The sequence below is a fragment of the Rana temporaria genome, chromosome 2 (genome assembly GCF_905171775.1).
Source record: "Rana temporaria chromosome 2, aRanTem1.1, whole genome shotgun sequence".
Taxonomy (NCBI): domain Eukaryota; kingdom Metazoa; phylum Chordata; class Amphibia; order Anura; family Ranidae; genus Rana; species Rana temporaria.
This window is the reverse complement of record NC_053490.1, coordinates 350,809,288-350,836,595: the sequence shown is the minus strand read 5'-3', so window position 1 is coordinate 350,836,595 and position 27,308 is coordinate 350,809,288. Positions and strand designations below refer to the sequence as shown.

At 47.7% G+C, this 27,308-nt stretch overlaps 1 protein-coding gene across 1 annotated transcript in view; it reads right to left on the bottom strand.

The window, feature by feature from the left end:
* The window catches only part of ZC3H11A (zinc finger CCCH-type containing 11A), an 810,109-nt gene that overhangs the window by 695,032 nt on the left and 87,769 nt on the right, over positions 1-27,308 (bottom strand). The window contains exons 2-3 of the mRNA XM_040337594.1: positions 20,182-20,321; positions 6,118-6,237 (exon numbers count right to left, since the gene is read on the bottom strand). Coding sequence (XP_040193528.1) covers positions 6,118-6,237; positions 20,182-20,235 — 174 coding nt within the window. The 5' untranslated portion in view covers positions 20,236-20,321. The remainder of the gene's footprint in view (positions 1-6,117; positions 6,238-20,181; positions 20,322-27,308) is intronic.

The following is a 27,308-nucleotide window of genomic DNA, read 5'->3' as shown; positions in this document are numbered from 1 at the left end:
GTCCAACCCCTTGAATAGACAGTACACACCAGGGAGTGCGAGACCAGGGGAAGAAGACCACCCAGGCTGACACATGGCCTTCAATGGCACTCAAGGCTCTTTCCTGCTCATCTTCCCCGTAAATGGAGGTCGGAATCGGAGCAACCTAGAAAGCACAAGGATGAATGCCCAGTGACTTACACCAGGATATATGTGCTTTCCACATTCGGAAGTTAAAACCTCCTAGAAGATAGCAAATAAATAGGTGAGGCATAGGTGATCAAATCCAGACACCACATCCCTGTAGATAGGCAACAGAAAAAATGGGAAAGGGTAACAAACCCTGGGATTTTTGTCACGATAAATGGTAGATCCAAACAGATATAATATATAATAACAGATATAATAAACAAGCAAATAATTTATTGAAAAATATATGACATTTCATAAAAAGAGATTCAGAACATTGATGATCCTTGGAATTATTAACGGCTTTAAGGAAAAGCCGCAGCAGAACCTGTTATGGGGATGCCCGACATGTTTCGCTCAGGGAGAGAGCTTCATCAGGTGCAATATAACAGGATAAACTAAAAAATACAAAGAAATAATAATTCATGATTATTGAGAATTATAGGCAATGCCATAAAAATAGCAACATTGGAAAAAAACAATATTGTAAAACATATATACAGTGTGGTTATACACTACAGATAATCAGATATTGGGAATACATACATTTGTAATAGTAATGGTTGATGCAAGTACATAGATCACAAAAAAACTGATTGATTTCATCCAGTAAAATGACCATGAGCAAGCTTACCTATCCGGGCCAGAGGTCATCCAATCTCGTTAAAATAACACCGTTGTGTACCAATAAAAGAGTATGTATAACTATGAAAATAATTCAATTTTTATAGCCTACTTCAGCCCGCACACACAGAACCTCACTGGACCGTATACGTCCACAAAGGATGATCACAAATGCTATAGTAAATAAAAGTAACAATAGTGAATAAAGGGAGAGCAAAGCCCCTGTGAATTCAAAAAATAACAAACCAAATAGTCAAAATGACATAATATGTTCAACAATATATAAATACCTGAACTAATAAATGGGATAGGGTCAGAAACTGTCTGGAAAGGTATACTCCAGCGCGTAAAGGGTTAACCAAAAAATTGGTCAATGATCAGCAGGAGATGATCTCAAGCGGTGAGAATTGCTATTGAAAGACAAAAATAAAAACATAGCAAGCCATCAATAGAGGTGTCAATTCAAACGCCTATGAAATAACATGCTTGAACCACCCATAGACAGGGGTGAACAGGCAGAAAATGTACCAAAAATCAATGGTAGACATACCTGCAATAGGAGGCTGGATAGACTCATTCAGAGTGGAGGGCAGTTATACCTGAGACCCTGTCATGGCAGAGCCATCAACTGAACAGCATAAACTCAGCTTTTAAATACCCCCCAAGTCAGCGTGTTACATCACCGCTGGGGGTGGGCTTAAGTTAAGGGTGACCAATGACTGGTGTGCTCAATTGAGGAGAGTGTGGGGAGTGATGGCAGCTCCACTAACAGCCCGCCCTGTGGCGGAAAACGGGCTAATGTGCATGCGCTATAATGCACAACGAGCGTCACAGGAAGTGCGGCGATCGTCGGCGCCATCTTGGAGATTGGAAAACATCCTGGCAAACTAACAGCCAGCCAATAGTGGATGAAAATCAACCTGATACGCCAACCCCATATGGAGCGGCGGATGGAAGTGCATAGTTATACATACTCTTTTATTGGTACACAACGGTGTTATTTTAACGAGATTGGATGACCTCTGGCCCGGATAGGTAAGATTGCTCATGGTCATTTTACTGGATGAAATCAATCATTTTTTTGTGATCTATGTACTTGCATCAACCATTACTATTACAAATGTATGTATTCCCAATATCTGATTATCTGTAGTGTATAACCACACTGTATATCTTTTACAATATTGTTTTTTTCCAATGTTGCTATTATTATGGCATTGCTTATAATGCTCAATATTCATGGATTATTATTTCTTTGTATTTTTTAGTTTATCCTGTTATATTTCTCCTGATGAAGCTCTCTCCCTGAGCGAAACATGTCGGGCATCCCCATAACAGGTTCTGCTGCGGCTTTTCCTTGAAGCCGTTAATAATTCCAGGGATCATCAATGTTCTGTATCTCTTTTTATGAAATGTCATATTTTTCAATAAATTATTTGCTTGTTTATTATATCTCCTAGAAGGTAGACTCCCTAGCCATCAGCAGTGTTGAACTGCAGCACCCGGCTCATCACAGCTCCAGACCGACAGGACCCATTCGGAGTCAATAAAATGACCGGAATCCCCGCAGTTGTGATCCTGTGCAAAAAGCCATAGTCGAAGCTGGAGAAGAGGTAAGGCATACAGTAGGGCCACCAAAAGCCCCCGTGATCTTGCCAGAAACCTTGGTACTATCCTGCCGAGCCAGGACGCAAACAGATCTACCTCAGGAGTGCCCCAGCGGAGATAAAGCCGATTAAACACGGCCCAGTGAAGGGCCCACGCCGTGGTTCAACCCTAGCCAACTGAAGAAGTATTCGTTTGACCGTGTTCCAGTTCTGGAAAATGTATGCCAGAATGAGACGCTCTGCCTACCGGAGGATACTGGCAACAGCCAGGGCCACCAACAGCTCATTTGGCCCACCCTGAAGGACACCGCCGTTGCCTTGTCCGAGTGGATCCGTACCGGGGAGCACCCGAAGTCGAACAGTCTATGATCCAGAACTAGTCTGATCGCTTGAAGTTTCAGGATATTACTCGGTAGTCCAGATTCCACCAACGTAAAACAACTCTGAGCGGAGCTCAGTCCCAGGACATCTCAATACCACAGGAGAAAGGGTTTACCCTGGCGAAGAACCGGAGAGCGAAGCCACCAGACTAGGGAACCTCTGGTTTCCTGACTCAGCCAAAACCGATTGTCCAGAGACCTTGGGTATTTGTCCCATTATGCCAGGATCTCCCTGAAGGAAGCCTGTATGGAAACAAATGTAAAATTGCCTCAAAAAAGGTAGATATCATCGTACACAACACCCACAAGCAGATCCGCAGAGGTGTCCACCTGCTGGACAGTAAATGAAAAAACGCAGCATGCAACTTCTGGAGTTTTGTCCAGGAAAAGCAACACGCTGGCCAGAACTGAAGCCCGGGTCAGGCTCAGATAATCCAACATTCTGGCAGGGCCAAAACAGACCTTCGATGATATAGACGCCAACTGAAATCAGTCAAGGTCTGTATAGGAACTACGTTGCTCCTTAGGGTAGTCGAGAAGACGATCGTCCAAGCAGCCCAGGACCGCAAACCCCCCACTGACATTACCACACCAGATCCGGAGCCAACACCTCGTGAACACCCAAGGAGTGGTGGTCAGACCCAAAAGGGCAACACCACATGCTCATAATGCTCCGCACCCACAGCAAAACTGAGAAAGTGCTGGAGTCGGGCACATAACAGAATGCATAAATAAGCATTTGTGATGTAGATAGACGTCAGAAAGTACTCATGAAGAAGTGCCACAGCCGTGTGGATGGACTCCATTCTGAACTTCTGTACCCACATTAGGCAGGTCAGGGCCTTGAGGTCCAAAATTAGATGTACCATGCCCTCCATCCTTAGACTGAACAGGTTTGAATAAAACCCCTGAAACTGTTCTCAGCACGGAAACCGAAACAATCACACTCTGCCACAACGGGGCTTGCACAGCCCCCCGCAGTGAACAGCCAGCAGTCTGGCGACAAAAACCTATTCGAAGCAAAACAACTGTTTGGAGGAACACAACCGGAAAAACGAATTTGTAACCAGACAAAATCAAGACGAGACATGATGTCATTCATGGAAGTTCCCCCAAAACACATGTCTAAGCACCCCTGAGGAAACAGAGCTCAGCAACCAAGGGAACTGCGGCCAAGCGGCATAGCAGACAACTTCAGCGTCTAGACCAACCGGTCCACCAATGCAGCAAAGGCAGGGGGATTCTGCACCCCCTCCTGGTATGTCAGCTGGACCTATAAAAGCCAGAGATTCCTCTATTGGAACCATGGTTGCCTTGAGCAGCCTAGAGACAGAGGGGTCCACTACTGGTGGAATAGACCTAAAAAGGGTACCTTACAGAGCAGAGCCAGATCGGACTGTTCGAGACAGAGAAGGTACGTGAGGGCAGGGGTGCCATATACTGCGCTACCCCAAAAGACTCACGGGGGGGGGGGGGGAACCACCAACTGGGACCCCACCTCGTCCGAGGTCCGCATAGTGGACGTGGACTGAGGCCCCTCACAGAGGCCACATACCAGGACCCCTCGCAGGGGCCACATACCAGGACCCCTCTCTGGAGGCACAGACCGGGACCCCTCAAAAGGAGGCGTCGACCCCCACCAAGCCACCCTCTGGTAAGAGGCGGCCTAGCAGGGCCCAGTAGGCTGCCGCAAAAGCCGGGGACTTCATTCCTGCAGGTAGGCAGCAAGCCTCGGCCTAATTTTTAGCGAAGCCCGCACTGATCCGAGCCTGTAGGTCACAAAGCCGCGGTCTAAATTTCTAAGGCCTGTGGGAGGCACAAGAACATGGGCGGGAAACCGGCCCAATACGCCGGTAAGCGGTGGCCTAAAGGTTTTCGGTGGCCCGCAGGGGGGAGGGGCGGACCGCTTCGAGCCGGTAGGCCACAAGCCGTGGCCTAAATTTCTGGCCGCCAGCCGCAAGTATGCGGAGGGCCCAGAATGTCCGAGCAGGTAGGCCGCAAAGTCGCAGCCTCAATTGCGAGACCTCCGATCACCCACCTCCCTTGCCCATCAGATACCCCCCAGTAACAACCCTGAGGGTGGAAAGGGACCATGTGTCTACCAAGCCCCTAGGCTAGAAGCCTGGGTCTCACCCAGGAAGGAGCAACTACCCCAGGGAGTACCCTGCGCCCCTCCCCACCCCTCCATGGAAGGAGAGCCTGTGGGGTCCCCTTACTTACTGCTCCAGAGAAGCATGCGGGTAATGCTCCCAGACAGATCCATCTCGCCACCGGAGTGGGGGGGCTGTCGGCCATGAGAAACGCTGCAACACAGGGCGAGACCCGGTCATATGCGACCTCGCGAGACGTTTAACTCGCAGGGCCAGCCCCTGTTCAGTGGGGCTATGTCGCGGCCGACCTAGTGCGTAGCTGAGGTATGCGCTCCCTGGCCAGACTGAGGGGACCCTCTGGATCTATAGTATCCAGTCCGTCGCCCAGCACGGCAGTGGATTGTAGATCTCATCCGAAAAAAATCCAGGAAAAAAAAAGAAAATGACAAAAAAATTCTCAGGACTAGAGATCCCAGCAGGAAACTAGGTCCTTACTCCTGACTAGGCAGAAAAAAAACTGAATACCTAGAGCAGGGAGGGGGTTATATACTGGCTGAGGATGGCCCATGGGCGTAGCCAGGTGTTTTTTTTTTTTTTTTTATCTGCCTAGTCCTACTTCTATGGAGGCGATATAACCCAATGGTTCTGAATTAAGAAGGCTGTGTCTGTCAATGAACGAATGAGAAATATATACTGTTTGGGGGTTCCAAGTAATTTTCTAGCAAAAAAATTGATTTTTACATGTAGGCAATAAATGTCAGAATTGGCCTGGGTGGGAACTGGTTACTAGGGGTGAGAAGTGGTTTCAGGGGGGGTAGCTTTGCTCCATCTATGCAGAGTGAGAGGAGATGGATGGACACACACACACACACACACACACTACAAAAATGACAGGGAGAGGGAGGGGGAGATGCTGAGGATAGAGCTGAATGGCAGATGTGCGCAATCTGACCATGCCATCATGGGTCAGCCGACATGATAAACATGGTCAGTTTAAACAGGAGAAGACAGGAATAGGCAGGATCAACCAGGCATTGTACAGCATAGAAAGAGACAAGTGACATGGCAAAAGCACTCTGCTAGCTCTTTAAAAGGGACAGGAGTTTTTTTTGTTTTGTTTTTAGGGTTACAACCACTTTAAAAAGGCAATATAAACCTTTAGCACCACTTGAACTTTACGTAAAAACAGACAGACAAACACTCTCATGAGACAATAGACTGTTTATCAACTGTAGATAATATACTTACGTCAATTTCCATATGGCGAAACTTGCAGATCTGTCGAAAACAGCGACTCTCCTGCCACAAAGTGCAAACGGTTTCATTTCCTAAGGCGGCTTTGCAGTGCCGGAAAGGACAGTTGTCTCCCTGTACAACCAAAATTTTACATACTCAACCATACATTCAGTAAAAATGCTTATAATATGGAACAGCAGTTTTATTTTATTCATTTAAGCCTGAAATAAATGTAGACTTGATCCTGTAAATTATACGGAAAATTTATATAAACGAGACAAAGTGATTGCTACACGCAGCCCCCCCCCCCCCAAAATAAAAAAAACAGCGTTAGACTTACAGGTAACTTTTCAGGAGTCTTCCAGGACAGCCCTTGAGAGATGGAGCTCCTCCCCGGACACACATTGCCTCCAGCTCTTTAAAAGGCGGTCCCTCAGGCACCTGGTCAGTTTCATCCAAGAACCGAAGGAAGTAGCTGAAATACAGTTAAACCGTAAATGCAATTTTATACATACAAAAGGGTGGGAATGTGCTGTCCTGGAAGACTCCTGGAAACAGAGTTACCGGAAAGTCCAACTCCAGTTTTCCCCCAGTCGGCTTCCAGGACAGCCCTTAAGAGGATGAACAAGTACTCAGCAAATTTTTAGGGGGGGGGACCACTGCTTGGAAAACTTTTCTCCCAAATGCGTGATCTTGATCACCTAAAACGTCCAATCGATAGTGTCGAATGAATATAGACATGCTCGACCACGTGGCGGCCTTACATATCTACTATGGGGAAGCGCCGGCTCTTTTCGCTCTTGTGGAGTGTGCATTCAAGCCTTGTGGAGGGTCCAAGTGTAAAGTTTTGTACCCTTCTGTGATGGCCATCTTTATCCACCTAGCTATTGTCCCTTTAGAAGCTTGTTCACCGTTTTTAATTTCCTGAGGAGAGGATAAACAGAGCCTCTGATGTTCTGAAGCTCTTGGTAGCTTCCAGATAGCCTATGAGACATCTCCTGACATCTAGTTGGTGTAGTTCTTCCTTGCCTTTTTGATGGTTTACTACAGAAGGAAGGTAGCTCTATATTCTGACTTCTGTGAAAGGTTTCTGCTTTACAAAACCTATTTCTAAGTGGAACCTGTTGTAGGGAATGCTGCAAGTAGACTGCAATCTGTACCTTAACCACTTCAATACCAGGCACTTACGCACCTTCCTGCCCAAGCCAATTTTCAGCTTTCAGCGCTGTCGCAATTTGAATGACAATTGCGCGGTCGTGCTACATTGTACCCAAACAATTTTTTTATCTTTTTGTCCCTACAAATAGAGCTTTCTTTTGGTGGTATTTGATCACCTCTGTGATTTTTATTTTTTGCGCAACAAATAAAAATAAGACCGAAAATTTTGAAAAACAAAATTACGTTTTTTTTCTTTGTTTCTGTTAAATACATTTTCTTCTTCAATGACAGGCACTGATATGGCTGCACTGATAGGCACTGATAAGGAGGCACCGATGGGCACCAATGAGGTGGCACTGATAGGTGGCATTGGTATGCGACACTCATAGGCGGCACTGATGGGTACTCATGGGTGGCACAGATGGGCACTGATAGGTGGGCACTGTTGGACAATTATGGACACTGATGGGTGGCATTGCTGGGCATCATTTTTGTATTGTCCATGTTGCCAGTCAGTGACCATTTGTGGGCACTGATTGGCATATATTGTACTTATTTTTTTATACAGTATATGGATGGCCATGGGGTACATACCTGGCCATCCACATGTTGCCCCCATCCCTGGTGGTCCTGGCGGCTTCCCTGGTGGTCCAGTGTGACCATCCGTGGGGGGCTGAATTGATAAACAATCAGTGTGAACCCCCCGTCAGGAGAGCTGCCGATCGGCTCTCCTCTACTCGCGTCTGTCAGATGCGAGTGAGGAAAAGCTGATCAACGGCTCTTCCTGTTTACATCGTGATCAGCCGTGATTGGACATGGCGATTCACGTGGTAAAGAGCCTCCATCGGAGGCTCTTTAGCGAGATCGGTGTAGCGGTGTGTCAGACTGACACACCGCACCACCAATCGCCGCGATGCATGCCCCTCCGGGCGCGTGGCGGCTGTTATCCTGCTGGACGTCATGACGTCCAGTCAGGATAACAAAATCACGTGTAATTTAGAGGCTGTGTTGAGCCAAAGGGTTTTCTCCTGGCTGCTACAGATGAGGCTGCTCTGGCTGATAGTTTTACAGAATCGGTCGAGGCGTCTGCAATAAAGCCTACTGCTTTAACCACCAATTCTGACACTAAGTTTCTACATGTAAAGATCATCTTTTTTTGCAGTTTTTTGCTAGAAAATTACATAGAACCCCTAAACACTATGGCCCGGATTCACAAAGCACTTACGCCGACGTATCTCGAGATACGCCGCGTAAGTAACTATGCGCCGTCGTATCTGTGCGCCGTGCTCAAAATCTAAGATACGCCTAAAAAAAGGCTTCCTACGACCGACGTAACTTGCCGTCGTATCGTGGGCGCATATTTACGCTGGGCGCATTAGCCGCTCCCATTGATTTTCTATGCAAATGAGGGAGATACGCCGATTCAGGAACGTACTTGCGCCTGGCACATAATATATGCATTTTGCAGAAGACGTACGTCCGGCGTAAAGTTATTCCCCATATATGAGGCGCAACTCATGCCAAGGTATGGACCAGGGAACACAGCCGTCGTATTTTACGTCGTTTACGTAGTACGTGAATAGGGCTGGGCGTAGGTTACGTTCACGTCATAGGCAGTGATCTGTCGTATCTTAGGGAGTAGTTCCGACGTGATTCTGAGCATGCGCACTCGGATGCGTCCACGGGACGGCGCATGCGCAGTTCGTTTTAAGTACTTCTATGACGCTTGGCCCATCATTTGCATGGGGTCACGCCTCATTAGCATGGCTCACGCCCACTTCCACCTACAGGGAAACCCAGCGTATCTTTAAGAGCGAGTGGGAGCAAGTGCTTTGTGAATCCAGTGCTTGCCTCTGTGTGCTGCGTCGGCGTAGCGTATATTTTTTTAGCAGAGACCCTAGAGAATACAATGGCAGTCATTGCAACTTTTTATCTTGCACAGTATTTGCGCAGCAATTTTTCAAACGCATTTAAAAAAAAAAACACAGTTTCATGCTTTAAAAAAAAAAAAAAAAAAAAAAAAAAGTTAGCCCAATTTTTTTGTATTATGTGAAAGATGAAGTTACGCTGAGTAAATGGATACCCAACATGTCACACTTCAAAATTGCACACGCTCGTGGAATGACGCCAAACTTCTGTACTTAAAAATCTCTATAGGTGACGCTTTAATTTTTTTTACTGGTTACATGTTTTGAGTTACAGAAGAGGTCTAGGGCTAGAATCATTGCTCTCGCTCTAACGTTCGCGGCGATACCTCACATGTGTGGTTTGAACACCATTTTGATATGTGGGTGGGTCTTACCTATGCGTTCGCTTCTGCGTGCGAGCACACAGGGACATTTTTGTATTATTGTTAATTTTACTTATTTTTTTTACATTTTGACACTTTTAAAAATAAAAAATAAATTTGATCACTTTTATTTCTATTACAAGGAATGTAAACATCCCTTGTAATAGGAATATGCATGACAGGACCTCTTTACAGTGACATATGGGGTCAATAAAGACCCCACATCTCACCACTAGGCTGGGAATCACCGCTTCACAGCCGAAGCGCCGCCGTTTTTTTGAATGCAGAGGCCAGGCGTGACGTCATAACATCGCGCCTGGCCTCCGACGATCATAGAGACTTTGGCGACCACCTGGTCTGCCGGAATTCTCTGTGATCAGCATCCGGGGGCCGGCGGTTCCTGTCACCGACTCACCGATCGCACAGGTGAGTCAGTAGAATCACCGGAGGGCGGCGGGAGGGGGGGACGTCCCATTTCGCCGCCCGTAGGAACGATCAAGCGGCAGAACAGCGCTGTGATCATTCCTATAGTGTAGGGAATCGCCGGCTGAAAATGCCGATATCTGAATGATGCCTGTAGCTTCAGGCATCATTCAGATATAGCCCCACAAATTACCAAAGCCCAGGACTTCATATGATGTCCTCTGGGCGCTAAGTGGTTAAAGCGCATGGGGAAGGATTTTTAATAGCTCTGACCTAGGGGTACACGCTGTCAGATACTCTTGTAGTTGCTTTAATCAAAAATTCCACATTTCAGGCTATGCAAGTTTTGCCAGTATAGGTCTGAAGTTTGCCATTGCAGTGTCCCATGATCTTTTTAATATTACATCGCCTCTCGTCAAGGAGGTCACTCAAGTACCCCATGTCCTCAAAGACCAAATCTGAGCATTTTGACATTTTTCCTAGGGGGCATCTAATTTAGGGGATTGATTCCAGACTAAGTTGGGGTTCTCATCAAAGGGAAACCTTTTCAGACTACTTGGATTTTGAAAAGGGGGAATCCTCCTCGCTCTTTAAACACAACTGAGATGCAAGTAGGATACAAAGTTTTTGTGTAACTAGATGAAAGCCTCGCATTACAAGAAGGACATTTCTTCTCATCTGTCTTGGTAGTGGCTCTCTGATCTCGATTCTTTCTGCGAGGGGGACAAGAGGGAGAGAGTTTTTTTTTTTTTTTTAACAAATGAAAACCTCATGTAGTTCTGGCCACCTCCCAGTGTGTCAAGGTTCCCACAGAGCTATTAAAGGTGGCTCCCCCAGGGTCTTATAGCTCCCCTTTTAATAAAATGGGTACACAGGAAAAAAAGATTCTGGCCATGCCAGCCTACCCCTGTGATGAGCCTACGTTAGACTCCCCGGAGTGTGGGATGCCTCCATTGTGCTGGCGTCTAAAACCCATGCTGTTGTGCCTTTTATCTACGCTGGCTCGGCCTTCATCCTTGCTCTCTGTGCCGGAGGCTGGAACCACAAGCTCCGGCGCGCAGTAATGACATCACATCCGCCGGAAGTGAAGCCCAGGGTTTTCCGGGTCACGGTATAATACAGCGAAGAGAGTACGCTCTCACTACCGACGCCATGCTTCACTATCACTACCCAATCCCACGCCGGGCGCCGGAGAGAGGGGGGGACAGGGAACGCCATACCAATGCAAAGGGAACCAGTGGCCTGCAGAGAGAAACAAAGGTAAGGGGGATTTTTGGCTGGTCTGCACAGCCCTTGATGATGGCACAGCCCTTGATGACGACAAGCTGGAGCATAATGCTTTTCCTATTGCCCCTTTCTATCTTCTATAGTACCTGGTAGATCATGCCTGGTCCCAACTTCCCCTCTGAGAGCTGACCACGTTTATAATGGCTGCTGAGCCATGAAAGCATGGTCAGTTTACGTGCCACCACCATTGCAGCTCTCTCCTGTGTGTCTCTGCATCTCCCCCTCCTTTTCCCACTCCCTCTCAGTTCTGTAGCCAGCATTGAGAACACACTCCCTGCCCCTCCCCTCTAGCCTTCATTGTCTAAAATCCTTTTTTTTTCTAGTCATACGACTGGCACAGACACAGGGTCAAACAGCACAGATCAGTGGCGGAATTAATGGGGTCGCCATGGCGACTGGGCCCCTTGCTGCAGGGGGCCTTTGAGGGCCTCTTGCACTCATCGATAGGAGCGGCAAGGACAGCCGAGACGAGCTCCACGATAGTCAACCGAACTCACTGTACCAGGCACTGTGCGGGGAGCTCATCGTCACATTAGCCTAAAGTGAAAGCACAGTATGTGCTGTGCTATTTATCTCCCCTTAAAGTGCAGTACCCGGCAGGAAGAGCTAAGGTAAAGCACTGCCGTTTTTATTAAGACAATCTACTGTGTGTGTGTGTGTGTGTATGTGTATATATATATATATATATATATACACATACACACACACCACACACACACACATACACATATATATATATATATATATATATATGCAACTGTGCATGTATGCATGTGTGTGCATTTATGTATGCTGTTATGCCTTTTATCTACGCTGGTCCTATAGCGCCCGACTGAATTTGTGGAGAAATTGCAGCGCTCCCTCCTGCCGGAGGCCGAATTCTCGCCCTTCTATGCTGTGGAGAGGGCTCACCGCATCCCGCCCAAGCCTGGCCCGCCGGTTGCTCCACCTCGTACTTTCATCCTCAAGTTCTTTAATTTCAGGGACAGGGATGAGGTGCTTAGGGCTGCCAGAGTGAAATGGGGAATTGCTGCATAACACCACAAAGCTCCTTATCTTTCCCTACTATTCTGTTGAAAAACAGAAGCGGAGGCAATCGTTCGATCACGTTAAAGCAGCCCTGCGTGCCAAAGGCATTCGGCACAGTGTCCTATTCCCTGCACGCTTGAGGGTCCAAGACGGCGAAACAAGATTTTTTACCTTCCCTTTGTGATGCTTCCTCCTGGCTGGATTCGCTCCCCCCACATCGCTGATGGATGGCGTCCTGCCTGTGCTGCACATCCTTCCTGTGGATTGCTGGATGTTTTTTCTGATGTCCCCCTGCAAGTGAGTCAGTACTTTTGCACCTGTTGTGCCTTGTTCCTTTTTTTGCTTTCTGACTGCCTTATGTAACGGATTCAAGTTTTGTGCCCCTGGATCTCCAGGTGTTTTCGGACCGCTTGAACCTACTTATAGTGCACTATAGGGTAAACGGTGCCTTTCCTGGAGATATCAACGCTTATTTCTCAACCTGTTTGAACAGACTGCATCTGTTATGCTGGTCGGCTCAAACATTGATTGACTACATGCTTGGAGACAGGTGTATGCCTACTGAAGTGCCTCCTCTGGATCAGAGTGGGGTTGGTTGATGTCTCCCTCTACAAGAAAGAGGGGATTCTTGCTCACAATTGCTCTCATCCTGCTGGTTCGTATGTTGGATCACCATATTCCCTTTGTCTTTTCCCACTTGCTCAATTTTGGCACTTTTTAGAAAAGCCCATTGATATTTATTTCTTCCCCCGACTTTGTGGTGGAGCCTCATCGCAGTGCGTGGACAGATCATATCCACGAAAGAACTACACCCATTGGTTCACGCTCCTTGACATTGGGCGTTGGATGTTTGGGAACTTAAGCATTCCTTGTTTTTCACAGGTGCTGCTATTGTGTTTGTATGTGTACCATTGGCATGGGACTGTGGGCGTTGTCGGGCCACCTGCAGCCGGGGGCCGGGATGCTGCCCCTGCGAGCGAGGTTCCCCCGATTTTTATTTTTCCCCGACCCTTGAATGTCTGCGTTTAATGTAATCTCGTGGAATGTGCGAGGTCTCAACTCTGTGGTTAAACGCTCTCTAGTATTCCACTTCCTCCAGAAGCATACCCTGCAGATCTGCATCCTCCAAGAAACGCATCTGCAAGGTGCGAGGACCATCTGCCTTAAAAAGGCTTGGGTGGGACTGAATCACCACTCCACTTATTCAACGTATGCTCGTGGGGTAAGCATCCTGGTCCCGAAAACCCTGCCATTTCAGCTGTTGGAGTTCAAGACTGATAGGGATGGGAGATTTGTTATCATTCATGCTACTATATATGATAAGACTGTTGTGTTGGTCGGGATATATGTTCCACCGCCAGCATCATGCCAGGTCCTGCATGAGATCATGCAATTTGTTGTACAGTTGGATACCACCCTAGTTTTCCTTCTAGGAGATTTTAATATGGTTCCCTCTGCGGACCTGGACAGGCTGAGCTCGTCGGCTCGTGACTCCCCTGACCTCAGACTGTGGGCAGGAACCTTCGCTCTCACTGACGTTTAGAGACACATGCTCCCGACACTGAGGGAATACACTTGCCATTCCTCCTCATTTAAGACCTTGTCTAGGATTGATTTGGTGTATGCATCTGGCCCTGTGTTGCAATGTGTCAGGGATCTTACTGTGCTTCTCAGGGGTATTTCAGATCATGCTCCCTTATGTCTGTCTATTGCCTTGACTGTCCCCCCTGAATCCTGTCTCTGGCGCTTGTCCAGATTCTGAGCTAATGACGAGCGTTTGCAGGAACCTCTTGCTGCTTCTATCTGTAATTTTTGGACTGACAAATCTGACTCTGCTGCCCCTCTGGCCCTGTGGGACTCCTTTAAGGCATGGGCTAGGGGGGAGTTTATAACAAGCATCTCTCGCCTTAAGCGAGAGGCAGCTCAGTCTTTGGAAGACCTGGAGGCTAGGGCTGCTGCACTGGAGGCTGAATTTGTCGCTACCCCAGATGATGTGCATTATCAGACATGGTGGCGGGCGTTGGGAGTCGCTCCACGGCCAGAGTAGCACAAACCAATAAGGCCCTCCTGTATTCGGCCCAAAGGGTCTGAGCATGGGGGGGGGGGATGGGAGGCTCTTGGCCTAGTGGCCAAAGGTGCCGTACCATCTACTCCTATTGGCTCCATCAGGGACAGCCAAGACCAATTGATTGCTGCACCAGATGGCATCAATCGTCGTTTTGGGGAATTTTTTAGAGACGTTTACTCGTACTCGTTTACTCTCGTGCAGAATTTTCAGATGATTCGGACCTCTCTTCTTTTAGACCCCTTATCGTTCCCCGTTCTTTCTAATGAGGCCAGGGAGGGGTTGGAAGCGGATATCGCTCTAGAGGAGGTGCAGGTGGCCATGGGACATCTCCGGGGTGGGAAGGCCCCTGGGGCGGATGGGCTTGCCATCTGAATTTTATATGAACTTAACGGAAATCCTGGCCCCTAAGCTAACTTAAAAACATAACAGGCATAATCGTATTGTAATGTGGGGGGCCAGTGTAATTAGAGAAAGTGGTTTTTAGGGTGAACCTCCTCTTTAACTTATATCGCGGTACGCGGCAGGGATGCCCGCTCTCCCCCGGCCTGTTCGATCTGGCTCTGAAACCCCTGGCGATTTTGATCAGGAGTGCTTCCGGATGTCCTGGGTAAGCTGGAGGAGCGGCTGTCCCTGTATGCCGACGACGCGTTGCTATACTTGAATGATGCAGGCCCTTCTCTTTTAGCTGCACTGTGTATTTTTGATGAATTTGGGAAATTTTCTGGCATCAGAATCAACTGGGGTAAATCTGTGTTATTTCCCATTGATGTTGGTGCGGTTTCTGGGGCTTCCCCCTGAGGTGGGTGGAGGAATTCGGATACCTTGGTGTTTTGGTGACCAGAGACCCTTCTAAGTATGTTGAAAATAATTTGAACCTGGTCCTGATTACCCTGCGTTCCAGGTGTACTGCCTGGGCTGACCTACCGCTTAACCTCCTCAGTCGTATAAAATTTGTTAAAAATTATGATACTGCCTAAGCTTACCTACCTATTTAGGAACTGTCCAGTATGGGTCCCGGTCTTGTTTTTTAAAAACATTAATAACTGTGTGGGTTCCTTTATTTTGGGCGGTGCGATCCCCAGGTTGGCGCGCTCCACCTTGTGGTTTGCTGCGCACATGGGGGGCCTGGCCCTCCCTAACTTCCAGGTGTACTTTTGGGCCGCAATGTTGGTGTCGGTTCATTGGTGGTTTCAGGGCTCCAGATCTAATGCAGCGGTCTGCCTGGAGGCCAATTGCCTTGGTTCACTGGCTGACCTCCGTAATTTTGTCTATAGGGGGTCGGGGGCATATGAGGTGGTCCCCGGGCCTACTCGGGCGACATGGAGGGTGTGGACGGCTGCTCGGCAACGCTATTTGAAACCCAATCAGTGGTCCCCCGCACATCCACTGAGGGGCAACCCCGCTCTGCCGCACTTCTGTTCCATCCCGGACCCTCAGGTGTGGGCATGATTTGGTATCACTACTCTGAGCCAAGTTGCCCCCCGGGGCGAGTTACCCTTTCCCGGAAGTAATGGGTGCGTACCACCTGCCCCGTTGGATGCATTTCCGATACCTGCAACTTAAACCTGCGGCAAGGGCCCAGTTCCCTCAGCGGTCCATTCTCCAGGCTGACCCCATAGATTCTGGCACCGGGAGATCTTGTTAGGCCTCTCTCTACATTGTACGGGGCGCTTTTGTGTAAGGACTCCCCCAAGATGGAGAGACTGTGGGATGCTTGGCACAGTGACATACCCTCATTGGATAGGGAGTGCTGGGAAGACTGCCTGGATTATGGCCATAAGTTTGTCATTGCATCCAAGGTAAGCTTATTCAGGTCAAATTCCTACATAGAATTTATTACACTCCACAAAAACTCCATCGCATATTCCCGGCCAGAGATCCCATGTGCCCTAAATGTAGGACTCAAGTTGGTACCTTTCTCCACATGTTTTGGGACTGTCCTGTTGTAGTAAGATTTTGGTCAGAGGTGTTTTGTGAACTTAATTTGAGGCTGCAGCTGTCCCTCCAGATGCTGCCTGAGCTGGCACTGTTAGGGGTGCACGAGGATGCACAGCGCCCGCATCATTTGAAATGACCGATTTCTTACCTTTTATTTTACGCTAAGAAAGATACTTTTGAAATGAACTGTCCCACCCCCCCCATCCCTTTGCTCCTGGGAAGCACAGATTGAGGCTGCCTTACCCATGTATAGAATCACTTACATTAATCGTGGTTGCCCGTGGAAATATGAAAAAGTATGGGCTCCTTGGTTTTCCTCCTTATGGCCCTGGGTCTCGTCTCCTGTGACCTCTGGGGAGGGTGTGTGGGGTTCGAACATTGGTGCACTTTCCCTATTTGCCGTTGTTTCTTTGAGTGACATGATGTGGCCTGTTACAATGCCTGATCTAAGCTATCTTCTGTACGCAGATGTTCCTTATTGTATGTCCTGTTTTGTACCATGTCAAGGGGGTATACTGTATTGTCTGACTTACAGTTACAATAAAGCACCTTTGTTTGTAAAAAAAAAAAAAGCCGGCGACTGCAAAGCAGGATGAAGAATGGGACCTTGCGAGAGAAGGTCCTTTCGCGTTGGCAGTTGCCAAGGAGCATCCGCCACCAGGCATATTAGGTCGGCGTACCAAGGACGCTGAGGCCAATCTGGGGCAATTAGGATCATTGGGATCCCTCGGATTCCGCTCTGTGGAGCGGACGAGGAAGTAGTTTCAGTGGGGGAAATGCATATATCAGCCGATACTGTCCCCATAGGGCCACCAACGCATCTGTCACGTCCGCCCAAGGATCTTTTGCCCTGGCCATGAACCTCAACACCTTTCAAAAGAGTCGAGAAGCCAGGAGATCCACGTCTGGTTTTAAGCAAAGGAGGAGGAACACATGCGAGTGTAGTGACCATGGATTGGGCGGACTCCGTCCTACTTCGGGACCACAAACCGATTCCAGTAGAAACCCTGAAACCTTTCCCGCAGTGGCACAAGTATGATTACCCCGCAGCTCAACAAGTCCTGCACTGCCCCAAAAAGGGCATCCCGACGAACCAGAGGAAGGTTTGAGGGAAAGCATCTGTTTGGTGGACGAGAAAAAAAGTCCATCTTGTACCCTGATTAAACCACTTTCGCAGACTTACTGGTCGTAAATCAGGGAGGTTCACCGAGCTGCACACTCGTGCCGACGTCCCCCCCACCCGAGAGTTGGGCAGGGGCAAACCTTCATGCTGTCGCAGATTTGTTCGCAGGCTTGTTTGGCTTACGAACCCAGGGACGTTTCTGTCCCCCAGCAGGCTCTTTGTCTGTCCGCTTTTACGCGAAAAAAAAGGGTCCCAGCCTAAGGCATGGCTCTTTCCCTTTTCTGGAATAAGTGAGGAACGTGCTCTTAAACCCCCCCCCCCCCCGTGTCATCCTTTATGATGTCGTCCAGGGAGGCACCAAATAGCCTACCGGCCCGGAAAGGCAAATCTGCCAGAGCCTTCTTGGAAGTCTGGTCTGCAGACCAGACCTTAAGCCAAATCAGACGCCTCAGAACCACCGAAGATACTGAGGCCCTGGAGATCAAGGAAGCTGCATCCAGGGCTGCATTGTGCACTAACTGGTCAGCCAGTTCCACACAGCCTGGAGGAGCATGATGCTCTTCCAACTCCTGGTGCAATAGTCTTGCCCATTCAGTAAGTGTCTGACACCAGTGCCACAGCCAAAATAAGCTGCAAAGCTGAACCCAGCATAGAGAAAATGGAGCAACCTACCACTTCGGACCTCCTGTCAGCAGGGTCCTTAAATGCAGGAGTTCTCTCAACTGGAATCGTGGTTGCAGGGTCAACCTGGATATCGGGGGGTCCACAACCGGGGGAGATGCCCACTTTTTTTAAAAGGCGCGCTTCAAAAGGGGCAACGCGATACGCTTAGGGACTTGTCTATGAACTTATCAAAAAAGGTCACATAAGGAAACACCTTCGCAGTGCGGGCCTGCTTGTGGGACCCAAAAGGGACCGACCCCTCAGCAGATGTCCCGGCAGTATCCTCTAGCTTAAGAGTGTCCCGCACTGCAGTGATAAGAGCTCCAACCTGTGCCTTGTCTTGCGCTGACCCAGACCTGGAGTCACTGTCCGAAAGTTCTTGGTCCACATCCTGACACCTTAGAACCAGGACCCTGGGCCGCAGCCAGGCCCAAGTCAGAGCTATACCCAGGAGATAGTGGGGGAGGGGCATTTTTACCCCCCTTTCGCCCACACACCGCTTCCACTCTGGCAACAAATGATTCCAGGACTGCCAACCAAGTGTCCACAGGGACTGCAGGGTTGTTCACCGGTTGTCACCACTGCAATGTCTGGGGAAGAATCGCCAGCTTCTGACGCCAAGTACTTACCCGTCCCTGCGAGGACTGCTGATGCATCTCCTGACAGACCCACTTCTGAGCAGTACGGAGTAGCTGCTGGCCACGGCCCACTGTGACAGACAGCAAGCAGCCTGATTATATGGGAGCCGCGGAGCAAAAAGCTCACTGGCCACACCTGGAGCAATGGGGTATGTCGTGGCTGACCCAGCGCGTAGCTAAGGCCTAAGCCTTATCTCTTCAGGACCACGGGCCCAAAAGGGAGCCAGGTCTTCTCTACTAGGCAGAAAAAAACGGAGCTGCTCAGGGCAGTGTGAAGGGTTATGACCAGAGGGACCGCCCCCTGGGCGGGGCTATTTCAGCTTTGCTGAAGTTTACATGTTTTAACCATTAACATGTCTGCCTAGTCCTCTCCTAATAGACAGAACATAACCCTACAGTCAAGAGTATAAGGAAGCGGTGCCCTTCCATGGACGAAAGAGAAAATATAAAAGCTGGTGTTATGCCACGTAAATAGATACCCAACATGTCAGGCTTTAAAATTGTCCACGCTCTTGGAATGGAGGTTTAATAACCTCCATAGGCAGCGCTTTAAAGCCTTTACAGATTACCAGTTTAGTGTTACAGAGGAGGTCTGGTGTTATATTTATTGTTCTCATGCTGAGATTTGTGGCAATACCTCACATGTGTGGTGCGAACGCCGTTTACGTATCCATGCGTGACAAATGCAATAGTTAGCAATAGGCAGTGATAGGTACTCTTTATGGAGAGATTTGGTGCTGTTTACATTCAGGCAGGGCTGCTGATAGAAATCACAGGGCCCCGTACAGCCTACCTGACAGAGCCCGCCCACAATCATATTAAAATAGCTTTCACTAAAATACACTAAAATCATTATTAGTGGACACAAACATAACATAACTTAGAAAATTCCTGGTAAATGTAAAAGATAAAACTGTATTGAGTTAATAAAAAAAATCTGAGGTAAATAAGGTTTATTCACATAGGTGCTTTGGCCTGTACAGTGTAAATCAGTGTTTTTTCATATGGATATTGCTGTGTGCAGGCAGCCCATGTTATCCTATGGGGATACAGGCAGCCTATGTAATACTATAGGGATGTACGAACACAGCCTCAGGTCCTCATTTGACAAGCACGTGGATGCAGGTGTATGGCCCTCGAACACTGTGTATTCAGGGCCACTCACCCACACCCATCGCATTAGGATCTGCGGTTTGTTCATACAGCCGCTGCATTTTTATAGAGTAACAGACAGCTCTCGCTGCGCAAACAGCTCATTCACACTGTATGGGCCAGAGAACCTGTGTGAATAGCTAGAATAGCCAATCACTTCCTGAAAAACACAATACAAGAATGATGCCTGTAGAATGGCTACGGTAAGTGTTATGATGTGATCAGGATTTAAGTTAATATTTTTTTCTGTTCGCTTAGGCAAGAATGAATATAAATCAATAAATAATTCAGAAATTGCATTTGTTACCTTAGTGCATGTAGAGTAGAAATAAAAATAGCAATCATCTCCCTTGTTGGACATATGGATCTGAAGGTGTATGTCGTAAAACCAATGGTTATGAGCAACTAAATTGGAGTACAGACGTTTCAGGATACACCAAGAACCTGCTGTAAAAACACAAACATACAAAATAAACACAGTTCTTTCAAAAATAAAATACATGCACTGTATATATGGGTTTGCACATTTGCACTGTATGCGTGTGGGGTCTACTGCTCCCGTTGCAATAATGTACCTAAAAGAAGGGGCATTCCTATAAATAAACCGTGGGAAAGAAGAAACAGCAAGGCAGAGAACACTGTCCTTTTTATATATATATTCCAATGCTTAGCAAAAATCCCCCCAAATTTCTTATATTGTACATTATAATTCAAAATATGTTTTTGCAACTACAGAAAATCCCCCTGTAAAGAACAGTTCCGCCTAATGCGTTTTGTGGTGGCAACTATCAAGGGGGATGTGAGCGGTGGGTTTGAAATAATTACGGGATTTGAAATGACCGTTACCCTTTTAGATCTCTAAATCCAGAAAAAACACATCTGATTGAGATCTATATATATTTTTTTATGACTAAACACTTCAGCCCAGTTTTGAGATTTTGTGTTTTACAAAGTAAAAAAAAAAAAAAAGTATTTTTTTGCTAGGAAAAAAAACGTAGAACCCCCAAACGTTATATATTTTTTCTAACACCCTAGAGAATAAAATGGCGGTCACTGCAATACTTTGTCACACCGTATACGTGCAGCGGTCTTAAATTATTTTTTTAATAAATACACATTTTTTAAGAAAAAAAATTATAAAATATAGGACAACAGTAAAGTTAGCCCAATTTATTTTTTTATATTGTGAAAAAGATAATGTTACGCCAACTAAATTGATACCCAACATGTCATGCTTCAAAATTGCGCCAAACTTTTACCCTTAAAAATCTCCATAAGAAAAGTTTAAAAAAAATCTACAGGTTGTAAGTTACAGAGGAGGGCTAGGGCTAGAATTAGTGCTCTTGCTCAAACGATCGAAGCGATAGCCTCACATATAACCCCCCAAAAAAAAAACAAGTTTCCACAGTAGTGTATGATTACACATATATATCAAAGCAAGTGTGAAAAGAAAGTCCAATGTGATAAACAAGGAAAAATTCTTCCAATAATCGTGGTGAATTGCTGCCACCTTCACCGCCTATGTTGTCACCCAAAGTGCTCTACATATGGGTATCTGCTTACCAGATGGTGTTGACCTTAGTGTTACAAAAGGTCAATTTGCTTGATACAATAATGGAGACTGTGCACTGAGTCCGTACCTCTCCCAAATAGGAAAATCACAAGCAGAGTATGTATGGAAAAAAATAGAAGAATCCAAAATAGTGTAATCCCATTTATTAAAATGACAATTAAAAGCAAAAAAAGGTCAAGTGGCTGCTTACATTAAATCGTGCCTTAGCGCATCACTGAGGCTGGATGGTATGTAGATGTGTAAATGGAGATCCGCGGTCAGCGTGGTGACTAGTGTGCGCTCCACTGCCGTCAACCAACAACCAGAGGGACTGGAAGTGATGCTGTAATGTGACCAAGTACCGCCTCGACGTACATATTGTTATTACGTCTTGTGGTAGAGATTTTTCAAATCCATATTTATAAGATTTGTATGAAGGTGTATATGTAATTCTTGTACAAGGCTTTTTTTTATTAATGAGTCGTTGGTCGACTGTCCTGTTTTTCTAGTCAACAGAGTGACTCGATGTTACAGTTCACCTAACAAAAGGCTTTTAAACCTATAATAACATAGGGAGGTTATCTCAAAGGGATGGGGATCTGATAAGAAGTGTCCCCTCAGTGAAGTACAGGAATTTCCTGTCATCTGCTGTTTGAAGACCACATTTTGGACTGTGTTACTAGGTGTGTGTGTATTATTAACCACTTGCCGCCCGCCAATGACAGATTGACGGCGGCAAAGTGGTTGTAGAATCCTGACCGGACGTCATATGACGTCCTCAGGATTCTGAGCCGCTGCGCGCCCCCGGGGGCGCGCATCGTGGCGATAGTTGTTGCGGGGTGTCAGTCTGACACCCCGCAACACCGATCTCGGTAAAGAGTCTCTCACGGAGACTCTTTACCACGTGATCAGCCGTGTCGAATCACGGCTGATCACGATGTAAACAGGAAGAGCCGTTGACGGCTCTTCCTCACTCGCGTCTGACAGACGCGAGTAGAGGAGAGCCGAACGGCTGCTCTCCTGACAGGGGGGGTTCGCGCTGTTTATCAGCGCAGCCCCCCCTCGGATCGCCACATGGACCACCAGGGAAGGGCAGATCCCCAAAAAAAAGCTAAAAAAAAAAAAAAGGCTGTAAAAAAAAAAAAAAGCATTAAAAAAAAAAGATGCCAATCAGTGCCCACAAATGGGCACTGACTGGCAACATAGGTTAATCAGTGCCGCCCCAGTGTCCATCAGTGCCACCCTACAGTGTCCATCAGTGCCACCCCACAGTGCCCATCCATGCCCAGTACCCACCTATCAGTGCCCATCTGTGCCACCCATAAGTAGCCATCAGTGCCACCCATAAGTGCCGCCCATGAGTGCCCATCTGTGCCCATCAGTGCCGCCTATGTGTGCCCATCAGTGCCGCCTATGTGTGCCCATCAGTGCCGCATACAAGCGCCACCAATCAGTGCCACCTCATCTGTGCCCGTCAGTACTACCTCATCGATGTCCATCAGTGCCATCTCATCGGTGCCCATCAGTGCCGCCATATCAGTGCCCGTAATTGAAAGAGAAAACTTACTTATTTACAAAAAAATTAACAGAAAAAAAATAAAAACGTATTTTTTTTCAAAATTTTCAGTCTTTTTTTAGTTGTTGCGCAAAAAAAAAAAATCGCAGAGGTGATCAAATACCACCAAAAGTAAGCTCTATTTGTGGGAAAAAAAGGACGCCAATTTTGTTTGGGTACAGTGTAGCATGACCGCGCAATTGTCATTCAAAGTGCGACAGTGCTGAAAGTTGGCTTGGGCGGGAAGGTGTATACGTGCCCTGTATGGAAGTGGTTAAAAAAGGGTCCTTAACTGTCATTCTGTAAAGAAACATAAGTCATCCAATCGTATCCGCGGGAAACTTGAGTTTTTTGGAGGGAAAAGGTGTAGTCTGAGGGGTATAAAATCAGAGTATGATGCCTTGACCAAGCAGACTGAAGCATGATGGATGAGCTGACCCAGGCGTGGTGATGTAACCTCTCTATCTCCCTCTCTCTGTCTGTCTCTCTCTCTGTCTCTCTCTCTCGCCCTCTGTCTCTCTCTACAACTTAGCATTACTTATTGACTCCTCTATAGCCATATTATCATGTATGTTGTATCAGTATTCAGCAATATCCTCTCTGTTTTAACAAGTGACATCCTTTATGTTATGGTTGGAAATATTGGAGTAATACAAGTTTCTTCTCTGTATCAATAAATGTAATATTTTTCTGTTTTTCGCAGCGCTATTCTTTGTTTTAATTTTTATATAGACAAAAAGATTTTTTTAGCTTATCTTAATTATTCACGTACAATATTAATATTTCTATGAATCGCTGATTTTTAATTATGTACGTGCGTTATTGATTATTCTATGACAAATGGTCCCCCGTGTGAAAGGAGAGTTTAAAGTTTGGATGAATAGGAATTCTGGTATGGTGGACAGAGCTGGGTTAAGAGTTTTTTGTTTTAACCTGTCTGAATGCCTAACAAACTAACTTTTCAGAACTTAACTTTGTCTTTTTGTCTATGCGAATGTGTTTATGAGACTGATTTTGAATAATGTAGATATATTTAGAATGAAATTGCAGCAGGGTGTCAGTGCGGATAATAGGGATTTCTGTTTGGAATCTTGGAGACAGTGGCCCAGGTTCAGAAAGGACTTAAAATGGCGCAACGCCAGGTACGCCGTCGTGGGTCCTAATCCGAGCCATCGTACCTATGCGCCCGATTCTTAGAATCAGTGCCGCATAGATGTCCATTAGATCTGTCAGGCGTAAGTCTCTTACACCGTCGGATCGTAACTGCATATTTTTTCTGACCGCTAGGGGGCGCTTCCGTCGAATTCCGCGCCGAGTATGCAAATTAGCTAGATACGCAAATTCCAGAACATACGCCCGGCCTACGCAGTAAAGTTACGTCGTTTGCGTAGGTCGTCCGTGAATGGGGCTGGACGTCATTTACGTTCATGTCGAAACCAATGGCGTCCTTGCGGCGTACTTTGGAGCAATGCACACTGGGAAATTCCACGGACGGCGCATGCGCCGTTCGGCAAAAACGTCAATCACATCGGGTCACAGTAGATTTACAAAAAAACACGCCCCCCCTGATCCAAATTTGAATTAGGCGGGCTTGCGCCGGCTGATTCGCGCTACACCGCCAAAACTTACGGAGCTAGTGCTTTGAGAATACAGCGCTTGCCCGTATGGGTTGCAGAGGCGTAACGTAGAGCGGATACGTTACACCCGCACAAATTTACCCTGCTGACTGTGAATCTGGCCCAGTGTGCCTCTATGCAGTTGACCCTTTGAATGAGATTAGGCCAATCTTTGTGAGTGAAACACACCTATGCTTTTGTAAATAAACAGTGGGGCGATGGCGCCGCTATAATGATTAATATTCAATAAGGTGTGGGTGTAGTGGTTATTAAACCTATGTGACTCAGTTGGTGAACCTCCACCAATAGTTGGTGTCCAAGAAACCTCCACGTTAGTAGGAGAAATTGATGAATGAATAAAGTCAGCACCCTGTGCAGGCCAGCAAAGAGAAGTGACTTGTGATCAAAAAAAATTTAGAAATAAAGCAGTTCAAATCAATATCCAGGTTGAGGCCTCTAGGGGCTAGAGACCCCAACCTGTGTATCCAACGGGTCTCATTTTGCGAGACCTGGATCTTTTTGTTGCCCCCCCCCCCCCAGTGGTCTTTAATAAGGTCAACCCCATAGAACGTGAGGCAGGATGGATCCTTATGATGTTTTTCCTCAAAATGTCTAGAGAGACTATGTTTTGGGAATCCATTACGTATGTTTTTGATGTGCTCACGTGTTCTTACACGTAAGGGTCTGGTGGTACGGCCCACGTACTGGAGTCGGCAGGGGCACTCTATGACGTAGGTCACATGGGTGCTATTGCAGGTGGTGAGTTGTTTTGTCTGGGGTTCTCTGTTGTGGACATGGGACTTGGGGTTGTTTGTCTCCGGGGCTGGGGTTTATTTGTTTTGCACGGTGGGCATCTCTGGCGTCTGTGGAGTCCTTCAGGTTCTGGACGGGTGTTCGCTTCCCTGGGGGGATCGAGTGCATTGTGGACGGGGTGTGTTCGTGGTGTTGGTGCTCTGCGGTGGGTGAGTCTGGGTCGTGATGGCAATACCGCTGCTAAAGTTCTGTGCTCTTTCAAAATGGGCCAATACTATTTGAAGATCTTTTCCAATTGTTGGTATTGGTTGCTGTATACTGTGATAAAGTCCAGATCCATGGTAGGTGCTTAATGAAGCTTTTTCTTGTTGAGCAAAGCTTCCCTATCCATCTCACAAAAGTTAATTTTCAGTTTCGTCAGCACCTATGCTTTTGGGCTGCGTTTCCACTGGTGCAACTCCAATGTCGCCTGATTCAGGGTGCGATTTGGAAATGCAGCTTTAATGCGACTGTGGTGTGGCTTTGAATGCGTTTTTTTTATCCAGAGGTCGCATCAAAATGGTGCAGGTACCTTTATCGGTCGCTGCAGCATTGAGCCACATAGATTGGAATGGGTGCTATTGAAATCAATGGGCTGCGAGTTGTAATGCGACTTTGGGTCCAAAGTCGCATGGCAAATCGCATCAGTGGAAACGGAGACTAAAATCACACTGAATTATCTGGATGTGTGTGAATCTATTCCTCTGTTTAAACCAGGGGTGGGCAATTATTTTTTCGATGGGGCAACATGAGAAACTAAAAATATTTTGGAGGGCCGGGCCAAAAGGCTAAACTCAATACTGCATAAAATCAATTGTATTTCTTTATAAAAAGCAGTAAATATCATTGTTGGACAACTGGTACGAGAACTTGTTATAGACATGGCACAAGAGGGGGACAGAGGCTGGGGACATGGCCCAGGAGGGGGGACAGAGGCTGGGGACATGGCACAAGAGGGGGACAGAGGCTGGGGACATGGCCCAGGAGGGGGGACAGAGGCTGGGGACATGGCACAGGAGGGGGACAGAGGCTGGGGACATGGCACAGGAGGGGGACAGAGGCTGGGGACATGGCACAGGAGGGGGACAGAGGCTGGGGACATGGCACAGGAGGGGGACAGAGGCTGGGGACATGGCACAGGAGGGGGACAGAGGCTGGGGACATGACACAGGAGGGGGACAGAGGCTGGGGACAAAACACAGGAGGGGGACAGAGGCTGGGGACAAAACACAGGAGGGGGACAGAGGCTGGGGACATGACACAGGAGGGGGACAGAGGCTGGGGACATGACACAGGAGGGGGACAGAGGCTGGGGACATGACACAGGAGGGGGACAGAGGCTGGGGACATGACACAGGAGGGGGACAGAGGCTGGGGACATGACACAAGAGGGGGACAGAGGCTGGGGACATGACACAGGAGGGGGACAGAGGCTGGGGACATGACACAGGAGGGGGACAGAGGCTGGGGACATGACACAGGAGGGGGACAGAGGCTGGGGACATGACACAGGAGGGGGACAGAGGCTGGGGACATGACACAGGAGGGGGACAGAGGCTGGGGACATGACACAGGAGGGGGACAGAGGCTGGGGACATGACACAGGAGGGGGACAGAGGCTGGGGACATGACACAGGAGGGGGACAGATGCTGGGGACATGACACAGGAGGGGGACAGACGCTGGGGACATGACACAGGAGGGGGACAGACGCTGGGGACATGACACAGGAGGGGGACAGAGGCTGGGGACATGACACAGGAGGGGGACAGAGGCTGGGGACATGACACAGGAGGGGGACAGAGGCTGGGGACATGACACAGGAGGGGGACAGACGCTGGGGACATGACACAGGAGGGGGACAGACGCTGGGGACATGACACAGGAGGGGGACAGACGCTGGGGACATGACACAGGAAA